This window comes from Molothrus aeneus, chromosome 9 (assembly GCF_037042795.1).
Source record: "Molothrus aeneus isolate 106 chromosome 9, BPBGC_Maene_1.0, whole genome shotgun sequence".
In the NCBI taxonomy this organism is placed as follows: domain Eukaryota; kingdom Metazoa; phylum Chordata; class Aves; order Passeriformes; family Icteridae; genus Molothrus; species Molothrus aeneus.
Window position 1 is genome coordinate 8,972,296 of NC_089654.1, and position 25,404 is coordinate 8,997,699.

General features: G+C 48.1%; 1 protein-coding gene across 1 annotated transcript; it reads left to right on the top strand.

Annotated features, from left to right (window-relative positions):
• The first annotated feature begins 1,295 nt into the window (after window positions 1-1,295).
• DMBX1 (diencephalon/mesencephalon homeobox 1) lies at window positions 1,296-21,566 on the top strand. Its single transcript, XM_066556048.1, is given in 6 exon segments — window positions 1,296-1,393; window positions 1,395-1,449; window positions 15,071-15,236; window positions 18,629-18,807; window positions 19,996-20,350; window positions 21,166-21,566. Coding segments are annotated over 6 exon segments (1,254 nt in total).
• The last annotated feature ends 3,838 nt before the right edge of the window (window positions 21,567-25,404 follow it).

Genomic DNA, 25,404 nt, shown 5'->3' on the forward strand with positions numbered 1-25,404 from the left:
TTTTTTTGGTCAGAATTTGTACAAAATATCAAGCTCAAATTAAAAGGTCCTCTCCCCCCCTCTTATTCTTTCTTGTTCCCTTAATTCCTGTCTAAACGGTTTTGCTCTGGGAGAAGAAATCTTTTCTATAGGAGGGAGAGAGGGAAAAAAAAACCTTCAAGAAGAGAAGGGTATTATTGTTTTAATCCTCTTACCCGCAGTCATTTTAAAACAGGGTGTTTTGGAGCCTGAAATGGCGTCTCGTCTCCCAATCCCATCCTAAATCCTCCTGGGCTGGGAGAGAATCTAAAGGCAAGGAACTGGCATCTATTAGCAATCTCTCTAAAGGCTTTAAACTGCTCTTTCTGCTGCGAAGGCATGGCAAAGCTGAAAAGCAAACACAACCACCGCTCCAGTTAGTGAGCTCTGCCAGATAACCAGCCCGGCCGCTGGACGGGAAGGTACCTGCGAAAATCCCGCAGAGAGAGTAAAAAGGGAAAGAAAAGGAAATGCAAGGAAAGGAAAAGCTGGTTTTCCACTTTTTACATACCGAAGGAAAGAAAAAAATTATTTCAGGGGAAAAGTACAAAATAAAAATCATGAGCGGGGAGATGCGTTAAGTGCTCGTTCCTTGCCCGTCGGAGCTCCGCGGGGTCCCCCCGTGCCTGCTGTCCCTCCCTCTGCCTTGCCCGGCTCCCCTGGCCCGGCAGGGCCGCCCGTGCGCTCCCGGCTGAGCTTTCCCGACGGGGCGGGCGGCGAATCCCTCGCCCAACGCTCCTCTGAGCTCCTTCCACCGCTCCCATTTTATTTCTCCGTGTTGTGACCGTGTCCGTTCCCCCAACATTTTAAAGAGTACTGGAGGGGTGCAGCTGGGACAAAGCTGGGACAGCGAGGCGGCCGGGAGGAGGGTGGGGAGCCGCGGTCTCTCTGTAATTAAAGTTGGGAGATTATCCCCCACCAGCATCACCAGCCAGGGGCCGTCGGGGGAGAGGGGAACTTCAGGGTCTGATGCAGCGCGGTGCTGAGCGGGGGCGCGGGGAGAGGCACGGCTTGGCTTCCCTTCCCTGTGCCTGGCAGACCCCATCACCCCCCCGGCCCTGGCTCCAGCCCTCCTCCCTCCACCGGCTTCCCGTCCGCTTCCAGGGATTTAATTAGGCGTTTACACCTCGGCTTGGAGTAAATGACTAGTAAGAAGTGTTGGGGGGGTGGGGGGTGTACCAGCAGCCCCGTTTTGATTGACAGGGTGGAGGACCATTGAAAATCTTGCTGGGTAGCTCCCGGGTCGCTATGAAGCTCCTTTTAAAAATCCTTCTCCAATGCTGCCTCCCGGTAGATGGCAGCTCCGCCGGGCGCGCAGGCAGCGCGCAGGCAGCGCGGGCGGATGGAGTAGGGCGGGCAGGGGCGCAGCGCCGCGCTCCCACGCGTGTCCCCGCTCCCACGGCGGGCCGGGAGGCTGCCCCACCGCCCCAGGTAAGAACCCCCCCGGGCAGCGCGGGGCCGGGCGGGCCGGGGATGCCGACGGGGAGAGAAGAGGACTTTGGGGATTGCTTGCGAGGAGGGGGAATCTGTCCGCGGGGGAATGCGCGGCCGGCGGAGGCACCGCTGGCAGGGATGCGCGCACCGGAGAGGAGAAACCCGGCCCGGGATCTCTGTCCTCCTGTCCCTCTTTGTTTCTTTTTTCTTTTTCTTTTTTTTTTTTTTTTAATTTTTTCTTGTTTATTTGAAGTATACCGCGTTTGAAAAAAAAAAAAAAACCCAAACTACAGCGAAAGGAAAATAATTCAAACCCCCACGAGCTCGGAGCCTCGTTCCTATTGACTCCTATTGAGTGCCAGCCCGCTCCAGTGCGGGTTTGGGCAGCTGGCGGGGTGCGAGGGCTGTAACCCGGCTCGGGGAACGGCGGGGGACGCGCATCCCTCCGTGAGCCGGGCTCCGCCGGAGGAGAGCGCAACTTTCCCCCTGTTTACATAATGATGTTTTAGTAAACTGCGCAGCCTGGGGAGAGCTGCCGAGGGCAGAAAGAACCCCGAGCAGGGCCGGGAGCCGGGGACGATGGCGATGGCCCCGCTCGGGGTGGCTCCGGGATTGGTTTTTCTTTCTGGTGCGGCTGGAAGTTGAGTGCGGAAGGGACCGCAAGGGAGGGCAAGATGCCGGCAGCGCTGAGAAGCCTCTCTAGGACAAACCGCGCCCCCACATCACCCCGCTGCGAGGTTAGACGGCAGAACGGACGGGGAGCCCCCGTAAGGAGCTGGCAGGCCGGTGTTTGCGGCCCCCCTGCACGCTCCCCCTCTTTAAGGGGTGTATAAATCCCGGACCTGCGCTGTCAGCCCTTCTTGATAAATTAAGGGCTTCGCAGTCGAAACCTATTTACACCTCCATTATAGGGCTAACCAAATGGGGATCCGCATGCATATTTTTACCGCAAGAGATCTCATACATCTCCGCCTGAGTCGCCCCTCGGGCCATGGGATAACAGATAGGGAAGGGGGGTGGGTTGTGCTCCGCCGCGGCCAGCACTTGAGCGGAAAAAAGTCCGTGTCCCTACTCGGTGCTGGCTGCCCGGGGCACCCAGGACCCGTTCCCCTGGCAGGGGACAAGGAGAGGGCGAGGGTGACCACCCGAAAGCCAGACACAAGGGCTGCTGCAGCCCAAAGCAAGGCCCTCGGGGCAGTTTCTCCTCCCATGGAAGTGGGGTTTGACTGCGACACTCGCCGTGCCTGTCCCTTTATTTGGGGAGAGGAGGGACAAGAAGAGCCCCATACGGAGCCGTCCGGTCCCCGCGGTCCGTGGCTTTTCCCGGCTGCGCTTTCCATCTATTTCCAGGCGGCGACCTCCGGCGCCTTGGGGGAAAAAGGGATCAGCGCATCTCGGGACAGGTCCTTGGTGTCCCCGAGGGTCACCTCGGCGAGGCCGTCAGCAGAAAGGAGGGAGGGAGCAGCATCCCCTGTTTCCCGGTGGGATTCCCGCAACGAGCGCTGCCCGCTGCCTTTGGAAACGAAACGCGGCCGGAGCGAGGTGGTACCGCAGCCGCAGACCCGGGGAGGGCTCGGCCCAACACCCCCGCCCTGGCTGGGGGCTTTGCGGGGTTATCCCCGCACCCTCTGCTCCAGCCGGCCGCGCTCCGCCTGTGTCCCGCATTCCGCCTCCGCCGGGGAAAAGAAATGTCCCCGCTCCGCCTCATCCCGTCCCCTCCGGCGGCCCCCTCCAGTTCCACTTGGTTAGCTCAAGTTTTCCATGTAAATGACAGTAATAAATATCTAATCATGTCCCGCAGCTATCGGCGGCTCGCCGAGCAGCCGGCATTAATGAGACATCCAGGGGAAGTGGGGAAAAGGAGAGGGGGAGGGGGGGAAGAAATAAAGAGGAAAGTTTTTCCGCTCTCCCTGAAATGGTTTCTAGAGGCGAGGCCCGGCCGGGGTGACGGGGGGATGAGAGGAGCCCCTCGCTCCTCCGGAACGATCCCAACTGTGGGGTCGCGCTCAGGTTCAAACCCGTCCCCTCTAATTAACCCCCTCCCCAAAATCCCAGCAATTCCCCTCGAGGGAGGGGCGAGTCCGGCCGCATCCCTGGGCCGGGGGCTGCTGTCCCGAAAGCCCCGCGGAGATGCGTGTGCCCATCCCTGCCGTGATTCCCAAACAATTAAGGGAGCTGCGATGGGCTCTGAATGCTGATGGTGGGCCGAGGGGGGAAGGCGCTGGGAAGGCTTCGGCTGAAATTAAACCATGAGAGTTGGATTTGTTCGCCTAACGCTAAACAAATGGACTGATTACCTTCTTTCCAAACGCATCAGTCATACTACATTAAGTAGCAGAGAGCTAATTATCCCAATTAGGAGGCTGATTTATAATTAATGGCTTGGACCAAGTGATAATTGGATGTTAATGGATAACAGTTTTGTCTGAAGTAGCCTCCCGCTTCCCCCAAGGCAGGGCTGGAGGGTTTGGGGTTTATTTACCCTCTCCCTCCCTCACCTCTGCACGGAACACAAAGCAAAAGAGAAGCGAAATCTGCTGGTAGCTGGGTGGGGTGAGACCCTCCTCAGGCTGGGGGAGCCGCTGGCCACTTCCCAGCCTGCCCGGGTACCTTCAGCATCCACCTTCCCCAGCTTTTCAAGCAATTTCTGCTGCTTTTTTTCCTCTCCTCCCTGAGTTTCCAAGCCGTGGACAACTGCCCCTGCTGGGAACCTCATCCACCTACAGGACGTGGGTCGTGCTCTCGATGAAGGGCAAAGGCTCTGGTGCAGATCAGGCTTTTCCTCTGCCCTGCCTGTCCCAGAGAGAGCAGGATGGGACTCACCCTGAGGATGGGAGGTTTTTCCACCCTCCCCTGCCCACACCCCCGCGCAGTGGCAGGCAGAGGGTAAATCTGCAGTTTCTCACTGCGCTGTGTTTCTCCTGAGCGCATCTCAGAACTGGCTTGCTGACTGTTTAGCTTATCCCTTCCATGTTCGCTTTTCACCCATGAGTAAATTGGTGCAAGTCAATCCCACTTCCTTGTTTGCCCCAGCCAGAGAGACTTGGACCTACAACCCTTTGGCTTTTGGGTTGTGTTTCTAGGTTCAGTTTTTCCATTCTAACTAAGAACTGCAATGGGCACAAAATTCCTGAAAGGGTAAGAGTGGCTTCAACCCCGAGTTACCCCGCGACTGATGAGAGGTTCTATTAAATTGTGCCAATATAGTGCAAAAATACACCCAAAATTGTACTGCCAGTACACAGAAAGATGGTTTAGATCAACTTTCCAGCTTTTCCTGCTAATTTAAAGAGATCTTGGTGTCTAAATGGGAGATTCTCATGCTCACACACATGAGAAGTGATCTTTCTGCCGAATCAGAAGGCACAGCTCTGTTTCATAGAGCTGGTGCAGATGTTGCTGCTCCTTAGTGCCAGTGTCGCTGCCTGCACCAAAGAAACAGAGTCAGAGGAGCTTCCCACAAATCACAGAAGGGCAGGCTTGCCAGGCAAGTTTTGCACAATGTAGTTGTAGAGGGAGCGACTGCAGTGGGTTTGGTTCCCGGTGTCTTTATCCTTTAAAAGAGTATTTTGCTGAGAAGGAGGGAAATCGGATGAAAAGAAGCCGGAGGGAAGAGTTTCTTTTTCCTCTCTCATTTTCACAACCAGCCCTGACGAAACAAAGCTGCTGCAGAAAAGGTCCTGGACCAGGATATACATCCCTACTGGTTTTACTGGTTACACGATGGGTAAAGTGTTCAGCTAGAACTAGTCCACGTTTTCCAAGATTCCAGTGGTTTTTCAGGGGCCTCTCAAAATTCAGCTTGTCAAGTTGAAAATGCTCCTACTGAGGCACTGACAAATGTCAGCTGGGCTTAAACCCTTTCAAAAGGTTGAGTGCTGGTTTCCAGAGCTTGTGTCTGAACAGAATATTTAGAATATAGCTGCCTTGCTTCATTTGGAAAAACATAGGAATAGGAAAAATGCTGAAGAACAGGGGTTCAATAAATCCCAAATTTTCCAATCCTATACAGCTACTAATAAACTAATCTACTTTGGAGGAATTTCCATCAAAACCTGCTGGTGGAGAATTTGGAAATGTAGCCAAATAGTCAAGAATTAATTCATAGTGTACTGGGGTTAGCCAAACCCTGTGTCTTTTCCTGTCAGTTTATTTCACTCTAAGAGTTACTGAAATTGATTTTTTTTTTTCCTTTTAACTTCATTAGCTTTTGGATCATACTTCTTCTGTTTCGTAAAGCAGTACTCATGGAATTACAGCTCATGGGAGGAGAGTCTCTGAGGGAGGGCTGGGAGCAGGATGGAGCAGCAGTTCTCCGAAGGGAGGGAAATGGATATTTACACCAGGAGTTGTGGGTGGCTGGCACAGCTCTCTTAGGACCAGCAGCAGCCTCTGTATGGCCAGAGCAAATACTGATGTGAGAGATGCTGCTGTAAAACTGAAAGCGTGGGTGTGATGCTTGGGAACTCTGCTAGGATCTTCCAAAGAAAGAGTCACAGTTGCACTGGGGGATGATGGATCTCGCCAGGGAGGAAATGTTCTTCCCGAGGGAGCTGTGGGAATCTGGTGATTCCAGCCGTGCCAAGCTGCGGGCGCAGGGAGCAGGGAGCAGCTCTGGGAGCTCTTGGCATGTGTTATCCCGAGGTGGGTGAACGTGCCTCTGCTGAGGGACTCCAGACTCCCCACAAAACCCAGCAGACGTTCAGCAGCTCTGCCTGCTTTACAGCATGCAGCTCTTTAGAGCACAGATCACCTGCTGGTGGCCAAAGTACATTGCTTGCCTTGGCAGCCGCGCTGAATTTGGTGTAGGGATCCAAAGGCTTACGGGAAAGGAAACCTTCCATGCGCCCGTGGTGCTCCCCAGCCCCTGGCACTGCTGCCACTAACTCCGTTTTGTGGCCCTGTTTTAAGGTGGCACAAGTCTTTCCCCCACCCCAGCCCCTCCTTGTAAAAGCCACTGAGCTCAAGCATCTTTTTTTTAGTGGTAGGAGGAACATTTGTGGTACCACTTGCAGAGAAGAAAAACTTTAAATTTCTGATTTATTCTTTTAAGGTATTAGAAGTCCCCCACAATTGCATGGCTTGTGGAGCTGCCTTTCAGGATTTTTCTTTTTTCCCCCTTTTAGGCCAAAGTAGAATTGTCTGTCATTTTGCCTTATAGCTGATTTAAGTCTGAGCAGGAGCAGTTGCCGTCCTGTGTTTTGTGACTGTTGTTCGGAGTGCGGCAAGAATCATCTGCAGAGGCAGGGTCCAGCTGAACTTGCAGAAACATCCTGAGTTCAGCTCTCAGCTTCTGTTGCTCTCAAGTTTGCTTGCTCTTTCTATCTCTCAAAATCACCTTCAAGCAGGATTGCACTTGGCATCATAACCTCACGACCTTCCATCTGATCAGCTAAAAGAGCCCCTAGGAAAGTCCTTTTGTGCCAGAAGGGTTAAACTCCAGCAATGTGGCAGAAACCTCTGCATTTCACAGACACACTGCTCCCCTCCTCCTGTGGGTACCAAACTCCCTCAGTTTAACACCCAGAACTTACAGCTTCAACTTTTTACTTTCTACTTGATGAGTAGTGGTGGTGGGGGGAGAAATCACCCTCCCTGTGTGCCTCATCCCAGTGCCTGCCCATGGAGCCCAGCATCCGGGCTGAGGCATTACCCAGGGCAAGCCTGCATTCCCTTCTGCCAGCCTGGCTGCTGAGCTGGCAGCACCTGGGAGCAGCAGGAGAGGAGCTGGGAATGTCTTAAACTGCCTCAGGAAATCTTTACAAAGCTTATCTGTGCATTTCTTGCGGGGTTTGATCTCCCTTGTTAGGGCTCAGGGTTAGATTGTCAGATCAGCGTTGTCGTGGTTGTGGTGCTCAGGATAGACACAGGAAGGGTCACAGGCTTAAAAACATATTTTGACAAAGAACTGTAGATCCTTGTCTTCTTAATGAGACTGTCATGGGTAAAATCCTCCAGGATATTGTTCCGTCTTCCAGGGATGGGAGATTCCTGAACCAGAAATCCCAAGAGGCTGCCTTCCAACACAGTCCGTTTGCACATGGGAACAATCTGCAATCAAATATGCTGCAGGCAAAAGCTGTTTTGGGGGCAGAGAGCAAGCAGGGAGCCACCCTCATGCTTCCAGCAGACCTGGGAAAGGGCAGAGTTTGCTTTGGAAAATTCCCTTTGCCAGTGTTAGGGGAAAACAAAATTATGCTTCTCAAGGAAGCCTTTTCCACAGAAACGAGGCGAAGGACTGAGCAGGTACTTTGTAGTTTTTCCTTTCATAAAAACACCAAAGATAAACCCTTGAAGCAGTTTGTGAATTCAGCAGTTTGATTGCAGGGTGCTTCAGGGTTACTCCAAGTTCTGAACTCAGGGCAGTCCAGAGGCAGAGATGCTGTAAGGTCTGGAGAGGGGAGAGCAGTGGGCAGCGCAGGAGCGCGCGAGCCTGGCTGCAGCGGGATGTGACCGCGTTCCATATCCACGGATGTGCAGCTGCAGCAGCAGCCTGGGCTGAGCTGGGATGCAGGGCTCAGTTTCCATTCTGCTGTTAATGACAGCAAATCTTAAACGCATGATTTCTTGTTGTTGTTGCTGATCTGGAAGCAGAATGAGATGAGAAACGAGAGTCAAAGTGATCTTGATATCAAGAGCTTTTCTTTTTCCAGGAAAACGCTCCACTTCAATGTAATTTCCAAGAGTTTCCACTGAGGTTTGAGTGCTGCTCTGAAGGGGAGAAGGGAGGTTTGTGCTGGTTTGATCCGTCAGCACTGCTTGTCTCGTGCAAATTACGACAAGCAAGGGGTTTTGCACCGCGGTGATGTTTGGTGGTGCCACTCCTGGCTCTACACTGCAAGCTGGGCTCCAAGCCCTGAAACTTACCCCCGCTCAAAAGCAGAGCCTTTAGGGGTGTCTTTATTTTATTTTCTTTATTTTGTACCTGGAAAGCCTGCCCTCTGAGGAATGCCTCTGCAAACAGAGGCATTGGAAGGTCTTTTGCCAGGAAGTGTCCAATCAGTCACTCGATTCCGTTATCTTTTGGGTGAAAAACTATGATTTCACAAAAGCCTTAAATAAAAATCACAGCAAATCATGTGAGTTGCCCCTGTCAGCCAAGCCCTGTTACCTCAGCTGCTCACAACCTGGTGTGAGAATTTCTAGGGATCTGCAACAAAACTTTTTTGTCTCAGCAGGATGCTCTGAGGTTTATTTTACAAAAATTACAAGCCCTCATGCATCCTGTTATGTTTCCACTGCAAATAGATGAGCGTTACAAACACAGCTGCTGTGCTCATCATCAGCACAGCCTCAGAGTCACTTATTTGACAAGGTCTACCCAAAACTGGTGCCACTGTCCCTAACTGGAAGTATTTCCAGATTTCAGCTGCTAGCAATCCTCCTGGTTTTAAGAAAAAATATCTCTTTATTTATAGCAAGGTCACTGGGAATAGCTGAGTGTGAGCTGTAGGAATTGGTGTAATTGGTCAGGTTTGGCTTTCGGTGCATTTTCACATAGATTTAACTAGATCCTGCTTAATTAGCACTTCTCTCTGCACTTAGAAATTAACTTTATTTCAACCCAGGAATATTCACAGGGGTAAAAATATTTCAGGAAGATTAGAAGTGCAGAGTCCTGTGGGGTTTTTTTGGGGAGCTGTTCTCAGTTCCTTATTTCAGTAACAAGGAAAGTCTTTTGGAAGCCTGTTTTTATAGTGCTTGCTGCTCTCAGACTTGGACATTTGGATGAGGAACTGTGATGTGTTACAGTATTTCAAATTATCAATATTTCATCCACTATAAAGGTGAAATTGTTTCCTTAGATATTCAGTGATCTCACATGAGGAACAAAACTCATTTATAACGTGTTGGTTATTATCTTACATTATTTTGGGCCTTTATATTTCTAAAAGATTTAGGGATATAAAAAAAAAAGATTGAAGAAAACCTCTTGCTAAGATCATTTATTCATAAGCCCCCAGGTATGTAATTCATTTAGTACCAAATACATATAAACCCAGTGTCTGTCTATAGAATGAGCCTGTTTTCCTAGAATGTGAGTTACACAGAGTCAAAGATTTGTTATTTATCTTTCTGATTTGAAGTGTTTCTGAATAAGGAATTAAAGCATAAAATCATAACCCAGAACAGCTCTGGGGGAGGTGAGGGGGAATATTCTGCTGTGATTCTATTTTCAGTGATGTTTTTTGCCAGTGGTAATAAGGGGGAAAGGATGTTGCAGCACAAACCATTGGCTGTTTTTCCCTGTTAGTAATGAGCAGTGGGTTCCTGTGCTTTGCATAAACACCAGCAGTGATTTGTAGCACCTTTGAAGGTGTTCAAGCTGAGGACCATAACTTTCCTTTTACCTGACATGGGGCTATTCCTATTTTTTTCTGTCACCTACAGAACCCTGAACACCAATCAAGTGCACCAGACTTCTGTTTCATGGCTTGATTTTTTTTAAACTGATCTTTTCCTTGTGCTCAAGCTGTGCCTTGTATCAGGGCACAGACCCGAGACTGTGCCACGTTCTTCCAAACTTTAAATGCATTGGTGGTGAATCTCTCCATAAGCAGTGAGTTGTACTGTTGAAATTCCCTTCTGAAAGTGACTTCCCAAAGTCCAGATTTGACTCTTTTTCTCTCTCTCTCTCTTTTTTTTTTTTTTTTTTTTGGTACAGCTTATTTCCCATATTTAAAGAAAGCCTCATATACCTTCTCTCCCATCACCAGCCCTCCCATTTGGGGGACAGCTTTGATGAAGTGATAAAAAAACACCCCATGGTGCCCACCAGTCAAAAGCAGACTGGCATCCACTTCTTGCAATCTCTAGGAATTATTCAGTATTTCTAGCTCATGGATTTTATTACCCTGTTCTTTATGATGGCACCAGAGTGTCTCGTGTAGATCAATGAATTTAGTCTCAGTATTTCTTTGGATTTGGGATGACTCACTTTTTAGAGGGAAAAGAGACAATGGTCCAAAGCCCCTGCAAAGCTGCATGTCCTACATCCAGCCTCATTTCACCTGGCAGAGTTTGCTTGAGAAGGGCAAATGTCTTGTTTGTGATTCTGGTTTTATGATTTGTTGGGTTTTGGGGTTTTTTTTCCTGATAGAAGGAGAAATATGGATGTTTTCTAGCCAGGTATTTTTCAGAAAATTTCAATACTTCATTAAATTGTTCTCAGATATGCCTGAATTCCACATACACAGAAGCCACTAGGAACGGGGTTTTCAGCTGATGAGGAAATGCATGGATCTCTCTTCACATCTTCTCTCAGGACAGAATTACATGCAGAATTATACAAAATTAGTTGCCAGCTAAATAGGGAAACTTAAAGTCTTGTACAAAGCTGAGAATATTAAAACCCAGGGTCAGATCTCCCCTGTATGCCACGCTGTTACGTGGTGCACCATAAATTGCAGCACTTTTGTGCTGCATGGCTTCAGGGGAACCTGAGGTTTTCAAGGCCAGTGATGGAAGGGATGGATGGGAGCCAGGCTGGCTGGAGCAGTGCAGCTCTGCCCTGGGATAACAGGGTTCCTCCTTCTGGCTGGTAAACGTGCAGATTGTTTTGCATCAGACTGAACAGCAGCAGCTGAATACAGAGTGGTGGGGTCCCTGAATTAGTCTGGGATGGGCAGAATCCTGGCCTCAAAGCAATGCAGGAATGGAGAAAGCTGGGTTTCTCATAGACAGCAGCAGCTACAGCTAGGGGAAATCCCACGTGCTGTCTGTGAGGCTGGATCCTGGCAGGACACGGCTCCTGAGGTCTGAGAAGTCTGCAGGCTTGGGAAGAAAAGTAGGCACAGCATCCATGAGCCTTCCATAGTGAAAACACAAGTGAGAGGTGCAAGCCATAGGAGGGATTTTGAGCCTGGGGTAGCAATGATGCCAGGATTGTACAGACAGGAGTGGAGCCCCAGCAGGGTCTGGTGCAGGGCATGTGAGGAGAGCTCACAGCCAGTGCTGAGCAATGTGGGGAGCTGGGAGAGGGCTGGATTGGGATGCTGGGGGTGGGAGAGTCTCTGCTGCTGCCCTGAGGGGCCGTGCAGGGAGAGACCACCAGCCCAGGAGGTGCCAGCCCAGGCACTGCCCACAGCCTCCACCCCCTGTGCTGAGCAAACGCTGCAGCATCAGCCCACAGGCCCCTGCCAGGGGCTTTTTTCTCTCACCTCTTGTTTTCCTGCACCTTTCCTCAGCTTCTACCTCCTTTCTTCACTGCTCCTAACTCTTCATTGATCTCTGATGCACAAAATCAGGATGAGGAATCCCCTGTCTTTCAGGATGGACCCTGTAACCCTCCCAGCTTATCCACAGCTGCTCAAGCTCATGCCCTTCAAGAAAGCAGGAGTTCAAACTTTGCTCTCATCCTGCTCCTGGCTGTGGCTGTTCCTGAGGCCCTCCAGCCATGCAGAGACATAAAAGATGCATTTGTAGATTTTGAAAATTAAAACCATCTATACAGCCAGTGGGAAGGGATCAGCTTATTTGGTTGCTTAATGAAATATAAAGATTATTTTAACCAGTGTAAGCACTATTCGACAGCTTGTGAAACACAGCAGTGGCTTGATGAATGGCTTTCTCCATTAAAAAAAATTGCTGCATGATGTCTTTTAAATATTTAATTTATTGGGGTTGGAGTGAGCTGGGAGCTGCCAGTTAAACAGGAGCTATTTGTGGTCTCAGTTAACTTTGCTTACCCGGCTGAACTGTCTCGCTCAGTAAATTCCCTCATTTTTTACACAGAATCTGGGATGATACATTTGCTGCACAAGTGAGTAGAAGTTCTGCCTGTTGTCTGCACTGCAGCTTAGCAGGCAGTTATCACCAAAGCTGTGATGGGCATTGACTCCCATCCTGAGTCCACACCTACAAGGTCCTTCTCTTTTTTCTTTTTTCTTTTTTTTTTTTAAGTACACTTTCTTCTAGGCCACCCAAAAATGTACACATAAAATCATCTTTTAACAATCAAAACCACCAAAATATTCCTGGAGCAAGTGTTTCAGTGGAAACACTGGGCTCCAGACACACCACCACTGGCAGTGTCCTTGGAAGACTGTATGGTATGGGAAAATTCCCCTCCTCTCCCTCTTCCTTTTTCCTTTAATGTGCCAGCTTGCTGCACAGCCCATGACATGCAAGGGGGATTAGAAAAAAAAAAACAGGCATTTCTGTGAGTTGGGAGTCAAAGACACTTGGCCTCCCACGTATCTCCTGGCAAGGCTGAGCCCCGGTGTGGATTCTCCAGCCTCTATTAGGGACAGAGGCCTGGCAGCAGCCCAGGGCAGTTAATAGGTTTTGTGTCCTCAGATGGTTTTCACGAGACACGCAGGAACTTAATAAGCTTTGAGACCTCTACCCCGCTGGCCAAAGCTGGTGCAGCCAGCCAGCTGGTTCACAAGTGAGGTGGTGAGAGGGGAGGAGGCAGAATGAAGTTGCAGATCTCTGTTTTGCTGCCTGTGTTGTCCAGAAAAGCCAGTCCTGCCCTTGTCTGTGACAGCAGAGCAGTGAACAACTGTGTTGGGTGTCATGATGCTCTTGGGAAATGAACCACACCAAGGACGGGGTGAGGCTGCACCACAGGTCAGTCTTTCCCAGCAGATGGGAGATGTCCTCTGTGGCCATGTCAGTGGTACATGTCCCTTAACATGTGCCACCAGCAGCAAAACTTTGCAGTCCCAGAAAGCAACATCACAGCTGTAATTTCGCTGTGAACCCCGTTGTGAGGAAAATAGATAAGAATGCCAAAAATCTGTTGGTGTGTGAAGTCCATCACCTTGATCAGAGAACCAGCAAACAATTTCATCATTGCTTAAATCTTCCCTAAGCTCCATTAGAGCAGAGCTATGGCATCCTTGTGAGCTTTGGAAAATGTCCATTTTCACATTTTATCTTAGAAGAATGGGGAGCCAGTCCAGAGTGGGTGAACAGGCATGCACAAAGCAGAAGAAGCTGGCATCAGGGTGTGTGTCAGATCTTTGTGATGTCACCATACCTGGACCTACCACCCTCCACTGGCACTCAGTGCTGAAATGATGCAGTGGCAGAGCACGAGGGGCTTGGGGGAACAGGAGTGAAGCAGAGTGCTAAATTCCAAAATTACAGGTTTATAATTTCTGCAGCTTCTTTGAGAAGACAATCCCAGAACCAGAACTCACATTCGTGAGGGTCATCCTTGGGCTGGCAGAGTGTTTGACCAAACTGAGCTGCATGTTTCCTTCCCCTGTTCCTGGGCACCACAGTGCAGAGATGTTTGTGAGGGTGAAGCCATGAGATGCCCCAGAACCTGTTGTACCAAATTCAGCTGCTTTTTAAGGAACTCCTGCTTGGTCTCTGGCTGTTACACAAGGTCACTTCATGTTTGTACTTCTTACATCAAGGTGGAATGAACAGGAGTTCAGAGCAGGAGGGGCAGTGGCACCAACTCATTTCCATCTCTGCCTCTTCACCATGAGTCTGTCTCTCCATGGTATAAATAACTTACAGACAAATACAAAGGTCTTTTCCCAGTACAGAAAATACAGCAGATAATTGCTCTTCCAAATTTTCACTGTTCAATTCATCGCATTCCTCCTAAAACCAAGGGCATTTCTCCTGAAATCATCACCTCCCTGCAGTGTTTAAATTGTTTTCTAAGAGGCTGCCTGAAAAGATGTCTGCTTTCCTTAAGTTAGTCCGGCTGCCCCTCTTTCCCTGAGCGTTTGTTCATTGCACTGACTTTCCAGATGGTGACTTGCTGATGTAAACGGTGGTTTAAAAAATTTATTTTGTGGCTAATGTTTCACAACTTCCTTTCTGATGTCTTACAAACTGCAGAAACGACATCCTGGAGGCCCTCAGTCATTTACAACAGGGATGAATGAAGCATTGCTTGGCTTTTGAGATCAATATTAGCTCAGTTTTACAGATGGTCTGTAAGGAAAAAGAGCTTGAAGTCTCACGCAGACCCCACACTAGAAAAAAAAAGCCATTAGTTTTCTGAAATAATTTCCTTGCTATTGAGCTATGAAGTGTCAGTATTTATTGCAAAACTTATTCCCTCTTTAGCCATAACATTTTTGGTGCTATTATGGTGCAGATTTGTCTTCTTTTTCACCACATGCCCTTCTCCCACCCCCCCTCCCCGTATCCTTTGTGTTTTCTTAAGAAGACCTGTTAGGAAAATAAATAATGAATGGAAACAAATTATAAATGAGTGAGTTCAGATGAGAAACATTATTTGACATTCCAGCACTGGGGTTACAAATAGTCCACTGTAGGCAGTGATAGGGGCAAAATCCCAGCTAGCCCTGGGATAGAGCTAGACAATGCATTAAAAGTCACTGTAATATGATAAACTGTACTGTGGTATACAAAAAAATGAATTTCCCATATTTTGATCAGCATGAGTGAGATACAGTCAGATTCTGGGCTTCAAGTTTGGAAGCTGGACTTGTGTTGATGGTGCTTCAGGTGTACAGAAGATATTTCCATTCCTGTCCCAGAACCTGCTGGAGCTGAGATGTCAGCCACGAGCCTTGCATGCAGCACTTCAGTTCTGATCTCCACATTTCCAAAGCTCTGCTGAGCTACCAGGCAGCTGGAGCAGCAGGTCTCTAAGCCCCTGACTCCCCTGGGTGTTGTTTTTCAGGTTGATGTCAGGATGCAGCACTATGGAGTGAACGGCTACTCGCTGCACGCCATGAACTCGCTGAGCGCCATGTACAACCTGCACCAGCAGGCAGCCCAGCAGGCCCAGCACGCCCCTGACTACCGGCCCTCCGTGCACGCCCTCACCCTGGCTGAGAGACTGGCTGGTAAGAACAACCCATGGCAACTGCCCTTGCCTGGCTCTAAAAACTCCACCCCCCAAAAAAAAACAAAAAAAAAAAACAAACAAAAAAAACCCCAAAAAACAACAACGAAAAAAGCCGCGCGCACAAAGAAACCAAAAAACCCAGCACAAAAAAAGAATCCTTGTTTCTCACATTGAGTGGAACCCTTCTGGAGTGTGAGAGAGCCAAGGGGCATGGTGTGCTCCTCAGTGCTGTCCCTGTGGCCAGGCTCTCAGGTGACACCTGCCCTCCAGTGTGTGCTGGCACCTTGATTCAGACTGGACTCTGGCAGCTGGGAAGCTCAGGGGAGATGGGATGTGGCTCCACTATATGGGATTGAAAAGAGAGGATTAAAAAGACACTGAAATGTCTTTTAACAAGTGAAAAGAAAACAGCAAAGAATTTCCCTTTGTGGTTCGTAAATAAGGGCAGAGTGAACGTGATCACAAAGATTGGAATTATCTCCCCTGACTGTCTGAAAATGTGTATCTGTTCTAAGATAGCTTTCTAGTTGTCTGTTATTAAAGTTTAAAAAAAAAAGTTGTAGAGGGATTCCTTCCAGTATAGAGTAGGTGGGAAAAATTACCTGTCCAGACAGCTTTGGTGGGCTAAATTTCATAAATAACGGCTTAAACCAAAATAAGGATGCAGAAGTTTCAGGAAGGTCCTCCCAGGTGGGCAGTCCACAAAGGCATGATGATAAAGGTCTTGGACTCTTTGGATCAGTGAGCCACAGCTGCCTGTCAGATCTTTGTGCCAGCAATGTTCCTTTACCCAGCTGCTATTTGTGACCTTCTTAGCATGGTTCTAAGTGGCCTGTGGGATCTTTGGGGTAGCACAGGGCAGAGCAGGAGTCACTGTCCTCACCAATAAACGACCAGACTGGAATCAAAGAGACCTGGACTCTTCTCCCTGCTCTGGTGCTGGGCTGCAGAGTGATGAGAAGACCGCTGTCCTTGTCCTGGTCATCCTCCCCTTGTTCCCTGCCCCTTTCCACTATGCAGGTTTTAGATGGGAGCAGATGGCTCTGAGCTCTGCAATGTATCTTGCAGACCCTGGGTCTCAAGGTGGCCCTTTTTTAACTGCAAGAATCTCTTGAAAGATGTTTGTGCTCTCTATCTTTTACAGTAGAGCATGGAGGACTTAATGTCTTTGGCCCTAACTGGGCTAAAGCAGAGGAAGATAAAAAAAAGAATTAAAAACCTATTCTCATATTCTTGACCGGAAGATTCAATTGGTTTCCTGACCTCTTATCTTTAAAATTAATAACCCACGTGGAAGACTTTCCAGATTAAATCCCACAGTCCCCTTGTCTGCTTATCATTGGCAGTGTAGGCATTATATACCTACGAGCTGTTTCCTTTGCAGTTGCCTCACATTCTGTTACTTCTGAATATCTTTCAGTGCAGGTTATAGATCTCATTTGCCTTCCAGGGACAGTCAGAATAAAGCAGCACAAAAGCAAATGACCTTAAGTCAGAAAACAGAGGTTTCTGGTGGTAACTGCAAAGCCTCACCTGCAATTTATATTCTCCTTCTTGCACAAAGCCTGAAAACATAGTTAAAATATTAAGATAATTGCTGGTTGCCTCTCGCTGGAGTGGCCAAACTTAATGCATGAGCTGCTGCCTCTGGGGAGCTGGTAGGTCTAACCTCTACTCTAGAAATTTGGGAATATTCCAGCCTGCAGGTAGGGTGTTTAGGTAGGGTGTTTAACCAGTGCCCTTTCTCCTGTTTCTGTGTACTTGAAACACAAATGTTGGCTTTTTAAAATGTTTTGAGGCTCCTTCAATTTCATTTCTTGTGCTGGAATATCCCTTCTCCTTGCCTGGCTGCTCTGTCAGCTGTGCCTGGATGCACAAGGATGGTCCCTCTGCCTCCCCAGGGGCAGCTTTATCACCAGCATTTGAACTCCCCAAGGAGCTCTGATTCCTCAAACACAAAATTCTCTTGTATGCAACCAGCGCTATATTGTTGAAGACCTTTGGCCTGATCACATCTCTGCCAGGTTGCCAAAACCACGCAGCTTTGTCAATCCCCCAGAAGGGTGCTGCGAGTGCTGACCTAGAATGGAACAGCTGGAAGTTTTGGAAGAGGAATGTTTGAGCAGTGCAAAGCTGATTTGCTACGCTCGTTAGCCAATGGGTCTGGGGCCTGGCTCTGTGGTGCTGGGGGACAGCAGGTTTTTGTTTGTTGTTTGGATTCGTGTCACGACGCTCGTGACAAAAGCACAAACAAACAGCAGCCAGAGCCTTCATCGGGCTCCGTGTGCTGATAGTGCCAGCTTTGCTCCCTGCTCTGTTGTTTTCTTGTGTGTTCATTCCTCCCTTCTACTGGAAGTCACATTCTTAACCGAATTAAAAATGATACCAGACACTGCTCTTTCTGTATTTCCTCTATGAGAGCAAACCTCTTGCCAGACTGTTTCATTCCAGGGCTGTAGCACAGCATGTCCCAACTTGCATAATAAAGGGTGGGTTTTTTTCATTTTCAAGTAACTTATTTTCATTGATTTAAGATCTTTGTACTCCCACTAACTGTTGTGCAATAATAACCCCTCTGGTAAAATAATAAGCCCTTTACGGTTGGCCTCAGATTTTCCCCAGTCTGAATTTCTTCTCTGCCCTCAATTTTCCAAGCTTGGTTTGCAAAGTCAGACCTTGTGAGTAGGTGCTCTGCTGAGAAGAGTTCAGCACATGAGCGCTGGGCTTGCAACCAGTGGGGCTAGACGTGGCCTTGGCTGCTGTTTCCACCCCAGATGCTGGAGAGTGTCCATGCTCAGTAAAGGATGTGCTTTGGAGCAAAATGCACAAAAGCATATGAGATTAAATGCTCTCTGAACTGGAGCCCAGAACAGCTCTCCAATATCATGACTTGAAGACTGCAGCGAGCTACGCAAAGACATTAAAGAAGTACAAGAGTGAATGTTCCCACATAATTTTTAGTTGTGTTTCTTAATGGAAGGTGCTTATGCCATGGTAGGGTCTGGGCATCTGCATGTCCTGCCCCTCTGATGTTGGAGCAGGTTGAGTTATTTCAGCCAAATTCAGCACTGGAGTCTCAACAGCTTTCACAGCTGTCACAGAAAGAGGTTCTCTCTCCAGAACAGGCTTTTAGAATCATAGAATGGTTTGGGCTGGAAGTGATCTCAAAGGTCATCTAGCTTTAACCCCTCTGCTATGATTTTATCTCTTTGGACACCTCAGCTAACCAGTAAAATCCATATGTATGTGTTTCACTAGCTCCAAAGCAATGGAAAAAACATTCCATAGTTTTGTCTGATATTAGCAAGTGCTTTATTCAACTGTCAGCGTACAAATTCCAATAATTAAATTGGCCACTTTCCTTGTCTTCCAACGGCTGTACATTTCAAGACATCATTTTGGAGGCACGTTATGGATCCCAGCACCGCAAACAGAGGCGGAGTCGCACGGCCTTCACGGCCCAGCAGCTGGAGGCCCTGGAGAAGACCTTCCAGAAGACTCACTACCCAGATGTGGTGATGAGAGAGCGGCTGGCCATGTGCACAAACCTGCCTGAAGCCAGAGTCCAGGTACTGATACTCTGGGGGTTTGCCAGCGGGGATGTTTAAAAGAACACAGCCGGGCTCCCAGAGGGCTGACAGCTCCCTTGACTTTCCAGGATTCTTGCAGTGGAAGCGAAGATTTTGGGGCAGTAAAGTTGTGAAAGACAGGGGCAGGGAGGATAAAATTATCCGAAGTCACACATCTGCTTAAGAAACTTCTAATCCACGCGCACATTTTTTAAATTTAGGATTGTCTGAAGTGTACGCTGGTTTTCATTTGTTCTTTCACATTTCTTTGAGGGAAATTTTAAAAACAGCAACAGAAGTCTATTTATTTATTTATTTAATTGTGAGGCTTTTCTGGCTTTCTCAAAAAAGTAGAGACCCAAGTAATTCCAGCTGCTCTTTTCCACCAGTGTCAATATTTGTGACATCTCAGGCCAAGGTTTGGGTTTGCTTTTTGGTTTTGTTTGCTTTTTATTTTCAATTTATGAAATGTGCTTGTTCATAACCTGCTGGCGAAGCAGTTCTTGCCTTTTAAAAGGCAAATATTTTTAACCGTGAAGAGAAAAAGTTATGGAAAAAATTAGTTCTTTTATATAACTATCAAGACATTTTGATCTAAAATATGGTTTGTCCCCTTATCTAACCAAGCAAACAACAAACAAGATTTGCTAATATATTTCTTCTAATACATGTCTACTGATTTAGGTTAAAAAAGTAATAGATTCTCTCCTCCTTTCCTAAATGCAGGTCCTAGACAACAGCTTATACCTGTAATGACTTACTTTGAGTGTTGCCATCGTAGTTTTGATACACTTATAACCAAATGGTTTTAGAAACTTAACAGACTGTGTAGTGTAATCAGACAAGCCAGTGTAATGTCATCAGACATTACAGCTGCAAGACATTCTTTTTGGATGAGGTGCCTAACCAATTTAGGGGAAAAAAACTAAAAAAAAACCCAAAAAAAGCAGTGGAGGCTGTAAAATATAGAGGCTGGATATTTTTTTGTCTGTTTGAAATGCTATTTGTAGATTCACTGAAAACAGTCAAGCTCTAAGGTCCAGCAAAGTGGAATGGCGTTTGGGCACAGTGGGCTCGCAGCAACTCATTATTTGGGATTTCCTGAAGCTCTGAGGCTGAGTGATGTTGAATTTGGCCCTGAGCAGGATTCTCACTGTTTTTTCTCCCTTGCTGTTTGTGGCACGGAAGGTCTGGTTCAAGAACCGGAGAGCCAAATTCCGAAAGAAGCAGCGCAGCCTGCAGAAAGAGCAGCTGCAGAAGCAGAAGGACTGTGAGGGGAGCCACAGCGAGGGAAAGATGGAGCCCCCTGTGCTGGAGACCCAGGCTCCCACCCCGGACACTGAGAAGGTCCAGAGCCTCCCCAGCGAGGTGGGCACTGACCTCAACCTGACCCTGTCAGAGCAGTCTGCCAGCGAGTCGGCACCCGAGGACCAGACGGACAGGGAGGAGGAGTTCAAGAGCACCTTGGATGAGGCCAAAGTGGACAAGAGCCCTGGTGTGGACAGCAAGGCTTTGAACTGCAAGAGAGCGAGCCCAAAAGCAGGTGAGGGGCAGCTTCTTGGTGGAGGTTGGTGTCGGGACCTGGCAGGCTGGTGGTCAGGACCCCTTTCCAAGGGGGATGCTGGTGATTGGGTATGGTCCCATATTCCCTGTGGAGTTGGTGCTCATGGATAGGCTGCCCAGGCTTGTCCTGTTATCCTCAGCACAGAACAGCCCCAGAGAGGGCAGGATGTCCATTTACACCTATGAACATCACACCAAAGTGAGCTTTTAGCTCATGTTGAGTGGGGGGTGTACCCAATGAATAGAGGGTATCAGTGGGTAAAGCCTGCTAGGATTGCAAATACTGCCCCTGTTGACAGTATGTAGTGGAAGCAGGCTACCACATAGTAGGTGTCATGTAGGGCAATGTCTAGTGAGGAGTTTGTTAAGACAATCCTTGTTAATTCTCTGATGTTGAATCAGAAGATGAATCCTCGGGCTCATAGTATTGGGGGATCTCATTTGATTGTGCCTCCATGGAGTGTGGCTAGTCAATTGAACACTTTGATGCCGCACTGAAAGAGCAAAGACCTGCTCCAGTTAGATCTTGGGGATGGAGTGCTGAAAGAGCAAAGAACTGCTCCAGTTAGATCTTGGGGAGAGCAGTGCCCAGCAGCAGAGAGCTCAGCTCCATTTCTACACTCTGAGGTGCCAGGTATAGGAAGGGCACACATTGAGCTCTCGTGAGCTGTCATACCCTCTCTCATTTGCAAGAGACAAGCCCATGCTGCTGCCCAAACCTTTTTGGGGTGTGAATAAGCACCAGCTTATCCAGCCTGCAGGAATAACCCCCATCCCCTCTGTCTCCTGCTGCAGAGTCCCCTCTCAGCACGACTGTGACGCCTTCGTCCAGCAGTGGCCTGGCTCAGACTCACTCCTACTCCTCCTCGCCCCTGAGCCTCTTCCGCCTGCAGGAGCAGTTCCGCCAGCACATGGCAGCCACCAACAACCTGGTCCATTATTCCTCCTTCGAAATGGGGACACCGTCTGCCATGCCCTACTTGGGCATGAACGTCAACATGGCCCCGCTGAGCTCCCTGCACTGTCAGTCCTATTACCAGTCGCTGTCCCACGCTCAGCAGGTCTGGTCCTCCCCCATCCTGCAGGCCTCCAGCTCCCTGCCAAGCCTGAACAGTAAAACCACCAGCATTGAGAACCTGAGGCTCCGGGCGAAGCAGCACGCGGCGTCCCTGGGGCTGGACACCCTCCCCAACTGACTGCCCCTGAGAAGGTGCACCAGGGGCTGGCACCACACCTGGCACTCCTCGGATCCCCATGCACCCCCACCTGTTCCTGGAGTGAGGTGCTCCCTTGCAGGGAAAACTTGGCGTTCATTAACGTCCTTGTTAGCACCACGGTTGTGTCAGACATTGCTACTGGCCTGGTCTTCACTAAATATTTAACGAGGAAAGGGGAGAGGATCTGTGTTTAGACAGATGAACTGTGCTCTGGACCGCCATGAGTTCAGCCTGTAACGTTCAGGAGGAGCCCCCTCTCCTCATCCCCTCGATAAGGTGCCAACTGTGTTTTATTCACCTTTTGTTTTGTTGCTGTTGTTATGTTCTTTGGGGGAAGAAAGAGTCCTGCTTCGTCTTGTATATAGTTTATAATGTTGACAGCACCCATCATCTGTGTGTTACTGTCAGTGTTACAGAACTGTGACCTCTTTTGCTTTTATTCCCCTTTCCTTTCCAATTTTAGTAGCTAGGATCAGAGTTACAAATCAACCATCACCTTGACCTCAGCTGGTAGCTAGTTGCTCTTCTTGGGTCAGCATCCTAAAGGTGTTCATGAGAAAGCGACATGATCGTGCACTTCACCACTCCACTTCTCCCTTCTCTGCTAAAGCTAATTTTTTAACAACTGGGAAATGATCTGAAGGTGAATTTCCTGTTTAAGCACTTCCTATAAGGCAAGAATTTTTCTTTTTCTTTTTAATAGCACTTGCTCGAAGAGGACAAAATATTGGCCAGACGCTGCTGGCTGGGAGAAAACGAAGGCCAAATTTGCAGATTATTTTTATCTATATTGTTTCCTCTTTGATCTTCAGAGAAGTGTAAACTTTATATACAAGTTACAGGGTTTTCTTTTTGGAGAGCATTTTGGTCTTACTTTGATAATAGTTAGTAATAAAAATTTCATATGGACTTATGGTGTGTTCACACACCATGAACTTTATGGTTCTTTGACAGAAAACTTGATAAATGCAAGCTGTGTCCAGGAAAAAAATCTCTGATCACCCAATTCTGTTCTCAAGCCCTCAGTCCAGAAAGTGGTTATCAAGTGAAAATGTAACAAGCGAAAAATGCTGAACTGCTGGAGGCAGAGCAGGTGTAAGCAGGGGCTTTATATTCTCTAGGGAGCTGAGGGGGGATAGATGAACTTGCCAAAAATGCAGAGTTTGCAAGTAACCAAAATTCACCAGCTTCAGAATTACTGCACTGAATAGTTTCAGTCTCATTTCATTGGAATTATCCATCATTCACCCTTGGGTGGTTTTCCTTGTTTAAAAGGAATGTTTCTGCCAATTTAAATCACTTTTTTTTTTTCTTTTTTTGCCTAACCAAATCCAAATAAACAGTTTGGACTCGCTGCTTTTCCTCTGAGCATTGAGGGATGATGTTCAGATTTCATCTCTAATATTTTATTATTTTATTTAGGCAATAAAACTGATTTTATTGCCTAAAATCAAAACATCCACAGTGACTCTGGGGCAGGTGGTATGTTTGTGTCCCAAGAGTGTCGACTGGGGATGTCACTGACAGCCTGGGCAGATCTGTGCTGTCTCTCTGCAAATAACCGAATTGATTTAACCTGAAGTGTAGACCCATAGCCACCCAAGTGTGGCCCCTCTCACTCCCACCTTCTTCATACTGGGGGTCAAATTACCTATTTAAACGTGGAGGGAAATAGTGCTTTCAGCTACATTATTCTTTTTTGAAAAAGCATCCAACTCCCACAAATAGAGACGTAAGAACAGCTGTTTGATGGGAAATAATGGTTTATCCCTCATAAAGTTGTAGCAGGAGCAGACCTCGGGAGGGGGCAGCTCATCAACTGCACCAGCTTCCAAGGAAAATGGAGTGTCTTCCATAAATACTTCTGTTGTGCCAAACACTTCAGTCTGGGGCTTTTCTCTCATGCTTTAGTTTTCCTGACTGTGTCAAATCAGCCACCGTGACCGGCAGAATTCTCCACTTTGCCAAAACCAAATGCATTTGTAGGAAGCAGATTTTTGGCTGCCGCTTTCAAAGGAGCCTGAGCAAATTAAAACCACCAAAGCACATTTACTCTGTCCAGAAAGAAAGTCCCAGCTTTCATTTTTTGCTGTCTGTCACCCAAGCCAGGGACACCCAAACAAAGCTTTAATTTTCCTTCTCCTTCCTTGAAAGGCTTTACTCACCTATATTTTTTCTGTGCCCTGCTGACCTCTGCACTGCTCTAGGCTGTGGAGTTGCTTTACCAGAGCAGGGCAAACACAAATTTAATGAACACCCCTTCTGATGTTGTTCCCTGGTGAACAGTGAGGTAATGGGGTGTGAGATCAGATCTGCACTTGAGCTTTTTTTTAATTAATTAAGATTCCCACGAAACTGCAGCTCATGTCAGTGGGTGTGTCAGGCAGAGAGCACAGGGTTGCAGCCACTCTTGCAGCATCCCAGGTAACACAGGCATCTCTTCTGTGTCCTTGGGGCTGGAAAGGGAGGCATCAGCTCCCACCAGGGCACACACAGCCTTACCCGGGCTCATGATGGTACCACAGCATCTGCCACAGCACAGTCAGAACACCTGGATTTATGGCCTGCTCCTGCAAGGCAAGGGCAGAGAGCACAGGAGATAAGCTTGATCCAGCACTAGATTTGCCATGATCCTCTGGAGGGAGGCAAGACCTTCTCCACTGAGCCAAGGAGTGAAACTCCTCCTTGTGCCTCAGTGCAAAAATTCATTTTAACATTCACAGCCTTCACACATCTCAGCTGACCCTGGAGCCTGACCCCCTTCATCCCTGTGTTCTGCTGATCTCCTTCCTCACAGAGCCTTGGAGCTGCTGCCTGGGACTTCCCCAGTGGAGCATCTCTCACGCCATTCAAAACCAGCATTGGGGTGAGGCCAGCACGGCTCAGGGAGCAAACTGGGAGAGGAGACACCTGGATCTCCATCAGTCCACAGGGGTATTTGTTCAGCACCCTCCTCATCTGCCTCTGCAAGGAGCAGCAGCTGGCTGAGGTGCAGCTGGTCCTGGACCACGGCAAGTGAATCATTCCCACCTGGAGATTATTTCTCTCATTCTGAATCAGGGTGAAAATACCTAAAATTTAAAAATAAACAGAAAAAATAGGAGATTTTCTTAAATACAGATGAGCCCCTGAAGTAATTTTGTGCCAAGTTTGGGGTTTACCTTCTTACAGTCAACTTGAAACATCCATGAGGGGAGTGAGCTGACCTGAAAAGCCAAAATTGATTTGGAAATGCAAAAATGCAAGAATCTAGGCTCTCAGCTTGTAGAAGTATAATAATTAATTATCTGTCAAAACTGAATCTTTCCTGCATATTGCTGTAAGGTGTCTGAGATCTTGGGCTATTTCTGACCAAAAAAAAATTATGAAAAAACATAGGGAGAAACTCCCCCAGCAATATAATCCTGTGTATGTATTGGGAAGGCTGAAAAGACTGATTCTGCATCATTCCTCTTTGAATTTAGCTGGATGTTTCTCCAGGTGGGAAAAAGCCCTGCAAATGTCCTGATGTGGGATGTGAGCTCTGCTTGTCCCCTTTCCTTCCACCAGCCCCAGCTATTTAGGAAAATGAAGTCACTGATATCAGAGTCAGAATCAAAACAGATTGAGGTTCCCCTCCTCACTTCCAGACAGAGATCTGGCACTTCTTAACAAACATCTTAATTGGATATAACTGGCTTCTTCCATCACAGGCATAAAATGATTGGAGTGTAACACAGAGACCCTACAACTGAGCTGTTAGAGGGGAGAAAAAGAGTTTCCCATCCCCTCTGGGTGCTGTGCCAACCTGGTGCAGGGCAGGGCGTTCCTGGGACAG